Source organism: Eleutherodactylus coqui, chromosome 13, assembly GCF_035609145.1.
Source record: "Eleutherodactylus coqui strain aEleCoq1 chromosome 13, aEleCoq1.hap1, whole genome shotgun sequence".
NCBI classification, from domain to species: Eukaryota; Metazoa; Chordata; class Amphibia; order Anura; family Eleutherodactylidae; genus Eleutherodactylus; species Eleutherodactylus coqui.
In genome coordinates this window covers 22,223,721-22,230,940 of record NC_089849.1, presented here as the reverse complement: position 1 = coordinate 22,230,940, position 7,220 = coordinate 22,223,721, and the positions used below count along the sequence as shown (strand labels likewise).

Here is a 7,220-nt window from a genome sequence, read left to right as displayed (position 1 = left end):
TAGACAGATATGAGATAGATAGATATTAGATAGATAGATTAGATAAGAGATAGATAGATAGATAGGAGATAGATAGATAGATAGATATGATATAGATAGATAGATATGAGATAGATTTGAGATAGATAGATAGATAGATAGATAGATAGATAGATAGATAGATAGATAGATAGATATGATATAGATAGATAGATATCTCAGACATAAAACAGCAAGTGAGAAGTAAAATAAGAACTATGAGAAATAAGAGTATCTATCTTTCTATCTATCTCATATCTATCTATCTATCTATCTATCTCATATCTATCTATCTCATATCTATCTATCTCATATCTATCTATCTATCTCTCTATCTCATATCTATCTGTCTATCTATCTATCTATCTATCTATCTCATATCTATCTATCTCATATCTATCTATCTATCTATCTATCTATCTATCTATCTATCTATCTATCTCATATCTATCTATCTATCTCATATCTATCTATCTCATATCTATCTATCTCATATCTATCTATCTATTTCTTTCATCGCTTTCTAAATAACCAACAATTTAAATATGAAAATTACATCTAATATAGAAAACAATCTAAACACCAACCCAAATACAGAATAGCACGCAGTTCACTGAACTATAATCACTCCTAAAAAACATGCAACATCCACGATAGCTGTCTGATCACCTGATACCACCCACTAATGGATTAGAAGAACATTCCAGGGGTGCTGTTTAATGCGCTGAAAGTGCAATTTATTGATTTTTTTTATATTTTTTTTTAATCCCACACGTGTTTACAACATACATCAATGTGCACCTCAGTTAGTACTGTATTGTAGAAACATCTCTAGGACAAACCAGTCACACATGCAAAATCTATCTAGAAAATTCTATCCTTTAAGACATGGGGTTGATTATGGTGTTACAATGTTATATAGCATGAAAACGTGTAAACATGTCATCTCCTGTCTGCTTCCTCCGACAGGCGATCGCCAACCTGCAATCTGCACGCAGAAAATAAATACCCAGTAACCTGTCCAAACACAAAAGCTACACTTGTGCATTGGGTTAGGGGGCTCCATGGCTCCTGGTGGTCAATGTGTCCATGGAAAGAACACCGCACACCCAAGTTTCTGTGCTCATATTCACAGATAGAACTTTTTTTTTCCTTTTTCTGTTTTTTTTTTTTTTTTTTTAACTTTTTGTCGTTGTGCTATACCTCAACTTTTTATCTTTCTTTGCAAACAAGACGGCGGAACACCTCAGTGCAATGCGACAGCGGAAAGAAGTACAAATCCATTGCTCGGATAGAAGGCTGAAGGATCGGTCTATTGTCTCCTGGCTTCTTATTCAACCGTCAAGGCACAAATCGGCTTTTTTTCCTGATGACTTCTCGCCATGTATCAGAAAGATTGATTGGAAAATCCATTGATTCGTCATTCCTGCAGGGTAGAAATGCAACCACAAGTGACAAGGTCTACCATAAAATGATAGAATCAGTAGAGATGAGAGGACTTTTTAAAAGTTTCATTCGGCCACTTCATTCAGTTTTGGTAAAAAGTTTGGTTAGGTTTGGTCAGAATTAGTTTGAACAAACCAGAACTTCACCAATGCCCACAAAACTAGTGTATGACACTGTCTAAAAGGTGATGGTGGTCCAATGTGGCTCAATGGTTAGCACTGTTGCTCTGCAGTGCTGGGGTCCTAGGCTCAAATCTAACCAAGGACAACATCTACATAGAGTTTGTATGTTCTCTTCTTGTTTGTGTTTCTTCTTTTCAATAAATATATACACTATATAATGTGATTATTATGGAGAAACTAAGACAGCGAGAGCATACAAACTCCATGTAGATGTTGTCCTTGGTCAAGAATTGAGGACAACAACTGCATGGAAGAGAAGGAGAAGATACACAAGGAAAACATACAAACTGAATGTAGCTATTGTGCTTGGTCAAATTTGAACCTACGACCCCCAAGGCAATACTAACCACTGAGCCACATCGGTCCACCACCACCTTCTAGTAAGTTTGGCCGAGACGAAACGCCTGAGGTTCGGGTTTGTCCTTAACTACATTTTGAGCAAAGTGAGACCTGAAACAAGGTTCCACTAAGGGGCGTAACTATAGAGGTTGCACCCGGGCCCAGGAGCCTTAGGGGGCTCATAAGGCCTCAGTTCTCCATATAGAGAGCCCAGTACTATGAATAAAGCATTATAGTTTGGGGGCACCGTTACAGGTTTTGCATTGGGGCCCGGAAGCTTCAAGTTACGTCTCTGTTTCAGTTCACTCAACACAAATCTTTAGGGGGATGGGATTAGAAACAGTAGCAGTCCTGAGGGTAGCTGATCAATATTTTAGTCCCAGAAAACCCTTTAAACTCAAGGTGACCTGCCATTCCAGACAAAACCTATAAACACAATAGCACTGTTTCTAGGCAAGAAAAAAAATCTAATCCTTTTTCACAGCCTTAGGCTGGATTCAGACGACCGTATATCGGCTCAGTTTTCACGCCGAGCCAATATACGGTGTCCTCATCTGCAGGGGGGAAGGATGGAAGAGCCAGGAGCAGGAATTGAGCTCCCGCCCCCTCTCTGCCTCCTCTCCGCCCCTCTGGACTATTTGCAATGAAAGGAGGAGGGCCAGGCCGGGGCTAAATTCCAGGAATTAGCCCCATCCCCGTCCCACCTCTCCCCTATTTTGTTTCCTTCAGCTACGAAAATTATTTTTGCTGCTTTTTTTCCCCCTGACATATAGGGCTATTTTTTTTATATATCTTTTTCACTGACTTTTTTTTCAGTTTTTTTTTTTAGTTTTATTTGGGGTAAAAAGCTAAAAAATGATTCTTTTAACATTTATAGTTTGTTTTTTTTATTAGTATATTTACACTTAAATAACGTATGGTAACGGGTTCCTCCTTTTGTTTCAGACATTTTGATATATAATGTGTATGGTTTTGAATTACAGGGTATACAACGACGGTTTTGCTTGGCGGCAGCTTTTGTTTTTTTTTTCTTTTTTATGTATATATTATTGTTTTATTCTGTAATTTTGTTTTACTTATTTATCTAGTTATTTTTTTCACTATCTATGTCCCCCATGATGTCATATAAGACCTCCGGGGGACATTCATATGTTTTTTGTTTTTTTTGTTACACACTTTCCCAATGTAACTGGGGATTCCATAGGAGCCCCAGTTACAGGGAAAAACATCCCCTATAGTGACATTAGTCACTGGCAGAGCTGATCATTGTCTTCTAGGACCCTGCAGCTCTGCTGCCCCAGGGATTCCTGGCAGTCATGGGATTCCCTGGGAAGAATCACTTTCACTTTAACTTGTTAGTACATAGCACTCATTGAGCGCTCTGTACTCGGGAAAGGAGAAGGCAGAAAGGGTTAAAAACTCCTCCTGCCTTCTCCTTGTAGGTTCACAGCTGTGACTAACAGTTGACGACTCAACATGCTTCTGATTGATTGCAGAAGCAGGGTCTTTAATCCCCCACCCCCAACTCCGCTGTATTTTTACGATCGGAGGAGCAAGTGCGGAAAATTTACACTGCTTGGTCCTAAATGGGTTAAAGAGTATGTAGACTTTTGGAAGCTTTTCTTTACATTGCTTCAGTACATCTAAGACAATAATTCAATACTGTGGAAGGGGATACTTACTCTTATTCTTCATGTCAGTAGATGTACAAATAGGATAGACAGACCAATATTCAGTAATATCACCATGCAGATCATGATGGTATCAGGTCTCTGCAATACAGAAGAAGACACCATGAGTAACCCAGACTGACCAATCTCTGATAAACAGATATTCCTCGTAAAGTTTACTATATCCTTGTAACTTGAATCTGTGGACAGAGATTTAGAGTTTACGAGTGAATTTCCACCGATGAGCGCCATTTTTTGTATCCCCATAGGTCCAAAATTCTCTGCTGATTGATGCATTAGCACAAGATGTAGGACCTAATATCGACATGATGGACATTCAAAGGGGTTGTATCAGACATTTATCAAAAGGGTTGCATCAGACATATCCACGGGATAGGCAATAATGTGGACGATTTGGGTGGCAGCTTGGGGCCCATGGATGCCCAAACCACTCACCATCATAAGAGAAACTGCACTAGTAGATTGCTGTGGACACCTGCCCGGCTTGAGCAGTCCCAGCGGTAATAGTCCCCCCCCCCCCCACACAGTGTCCCCAGCGATAATAGTGACCCCCACCCCAGTGATACTAGTGACACCCCTTACCCCCCCTCAGTGGCCCTAGCAATAATAGTGACCCCCCAGCGGTAATAGTGACCCCACCTCTAGCGGCCTCAGCAGTAATAGTTACCCCCCAGCAGTAATAGTGACCCCTCACACACACATACACACAGCGGCCCTTGCCGTAATAGTGACCTCCCCCACAGCGGCCCCCACTATGATAGTGACACCCCACAGCGGCCCCCATCACGATAGTGACACCCCACAGCGGCCCCTACCACTGATAGTGACACCCCACAGCGGCCCCCACCACTAATAATGATACCCCACAGCGGCCTCCACCACTAATAGTGACACCCCACAGCTGCCCTACTATGACAGCGACACTCCAAAGCGGCCCCTACTATGATAGTGACCTCCCCACCCCTGAGAACCCCGTACTTACCCCACCTCCTTGTGGAAGCTCCACCTCTCCTTTGCCCGGCGTTGCTGCTCGGCGCTGATCCCGGTTCACACTGTGATGTCAGTGTGCTGCAGGAAGCCTCCGCTCCCTGCTCTCGCGGAACCTAACAGAAGACGTCGGGGGAGGGGGGAGGAGGATCCCGGCTGCACACTGATGGCACAGTGTGCGCCGGGATCAGCGCTGCTAGCAGTGCAGTGAGTGAATACTGGCAGGGGAGCCGCGGTGTGTGGCACGCATGCCGTAGGTTCGCCACCACTGATATAGGGGATCTGGTATATAGAGGGGGAAACAGGTTATATAGAGGTATATAGGGGATGCTGGTGGTATATACAGGGGGGACACAGGATATGTATATAGAGCAAGGGGGTTCTTTTGGGTCACAGGGTGTTTATTCATATATTGTATATATTGAGATATATATTTCAGTCCTGACTTTCAAATCCCCAGCATGCTCATTAGGTTACATAAAAGCTGTGGATTTTACCATTTTCAATGTATCCATCGTTGAATAAGCAACAAAATCTACACATGCAGATTCAAGCAAAATCTGGAGTGGAAAATATCTGGTACGCCTGGGCTAGAGATAGCAGGGGGTGAGGGTGGGGTTAAATAGGTGATAAAAGTCAATTCTGTGAATAGCCCTTTAAAGTGATCCTCCAGCCCTGGACAAACAAAGATGGCCGAACTGTTTATCTGACTGCCTGATGCACACTGTTTTAGTATGCATCATTAGTCTAAGACACTACATGCTGCTTTGATTGGCCATTGGTGCCCATTAGAGATGAGCGAGCATGCTCGTTTAAGGCTGATGCTCGAGCGAGCATCGGTCTTTTCAAGTAACTGAGTACTCGTCTGAGCACCATGCGGGGGGGCGGTGGGGAGGAGCAGGGGGGAGAGTGAGAGAGATCTCTCTCTTTTTCCCCCCGGCTACCACCCTCCCCCTCCCCCCCCCCCCCCCCCCCCCGCATGGTGCTCAGACGAGTAATCAGTTACTTGAAAAGACCGATGCTCGCTCGAGCATCAGCCTTAAACAAGCCTGCTCGCTCATCTCATCTGCCCATGTCAGTGTGTGTGTCTTAGACTACCAATGCGTAGTAACGCACAGTGTGCATGAAGTAGTCAAAGAAGTGGTTCGGCCACCTTTGTTTGTCCAGGATCAGAGGGTTGCTTTAAATTGAGATGTTCCACCAAGACCTGCCAGCTCCAGTCCAAGATCTCCTGGCTTAATACCCCTTACCCAAAAACTGGGAAAAATATGAACAAACAAGCATGCCACGCATGGTGCCTACCTCTTCAGTTTCCTCTTCCGGTTTCTCAGCAACTTCAGCTTGGGCACCCTTTTTAAGTAAGCTTTTAGGGTCAAACTTAACCAATGCCTTGGACTCGTTCTTGGCTGGAGCTTTGGTTTCAGGTTTTTGAGCAGCGACTTTAGGTGCAACTTTTGGCTCTGCTTTGGTAGGAGTTGCTTTCTGTACAACCTTTGGTTCAGTCTTCAGAATAGCTTTGGGTTCTTGTTTCTGCACTATCTTGGTCTCCGGCCTGGCTTCTAAAACACTCACATCCAGCCTGGCGTCTTTTTTGGGGGGTTCTATAGCAGCCTTCTGTTCTTGGGGTTTTGGAGAAGGTAAATTGTCCTTCTTGTCCTCTTTTAATTCTGGAGTTCTTGACTTGGTTGGTGTTGTTGGTGAAGGGAATGCTTTTTCCTCATTATCCAGTGGAGGAGTTACTGGGGAGGTCCGCACAGCGTAGCTGTGATAGCCCTTGTGAAATTCAGCATCTGAATCGGTTGACGTCTTTCCTATGTGTTGAAGTGCTGTCTTCTGGCTTCCTTGGTTACTTGACTTGGATGGGCTGTTGGGTGGGGAGGCCGTTTGACTTCCACCTCGAGCTTGTTCCCCATTCCAGTTCCTGGGAGTCAATGACCTTTCCTTCTGGGAGCTTGTCTTAAGTCTTTTGGCATCTGGTGGAGTCGCAGCTGGTGGGGATGGGGTTCGTACTGGAGATACATCCTTCGAAGTTGGTTGCTTATCTGCTACCTGAGGACTTTCAGAAGGTGTCGGTGCAGGCGGCCCTTCATTTCCGGCACTGACCTGTTCTTTTAATTCCATGGGTTCTGCATTTTCTATGATTTCCTGCATTAGCTTTCTTTTTATGTACTCTGGCCCTAAAAGCAATAAAGCACATTTATGAGCACTTGCCAGATTGTATGGGATTAGAAAAAAGAAACAGTGCCACTCTTGTCCAAAGCCTGTGTTTGGTATTGCAGCTCAGTCACGTTTAAACGCTAGGAACCCAAAGGCTTTCGTTCAATGCTAGGCTGATTGAAGTGTGTTTCACTACAGGAACCACTATAGATCAAGTGTAAATTAAGTGAGAACTTAGCAGTAAGTATTTATTTTCGCTGCAGTGCCCCCACAGGTGACATGAAGCATTAACACAATTCCTATTGAAATCAATGGGCAGTAATACACGGATGTGTCGGTGTAAGGTAGTAGATGGGGCCCAATGGTTACTATGTAAATGTATAGGTGTTCATCAGGCATT

General features: G+C 43.7%; 1 protein-coding gene across 1 annotated transcript in view; it reads right to left on the bottom strand.

Annotated features, from left to right (window-relative positions):
- Window positions 1-518: 518 nt before the first annotated feature.
- JPH2 (junctophilin 2) overlaps window positions 519-7,220 on the bottom strand; it is a 67,945-nt gene continuing 61,243 nt past the window's right edge. Inside the window, exons 4-6 of the mRNA XM_066586388.1 lie at window positions 5,966-6,840; window positions 3,668-3,757; window positions 519-1,444 (exon numbers count right to left, since the gene is read on the bottom strand). Of these exons, the coding sequence (XP_066442485.1) occupies window positions 3,677-3,757; window positions 5,966-6,840 (956 nt within the window). The 3' untranslated portion in view covers window positions 519-1,444; window positions 3,668-3,676. The remainder of the gene's footprint in view (window positions 1,445-3,667; window positions 3,758-5,965; window positions 6,841-7,220) is intronic.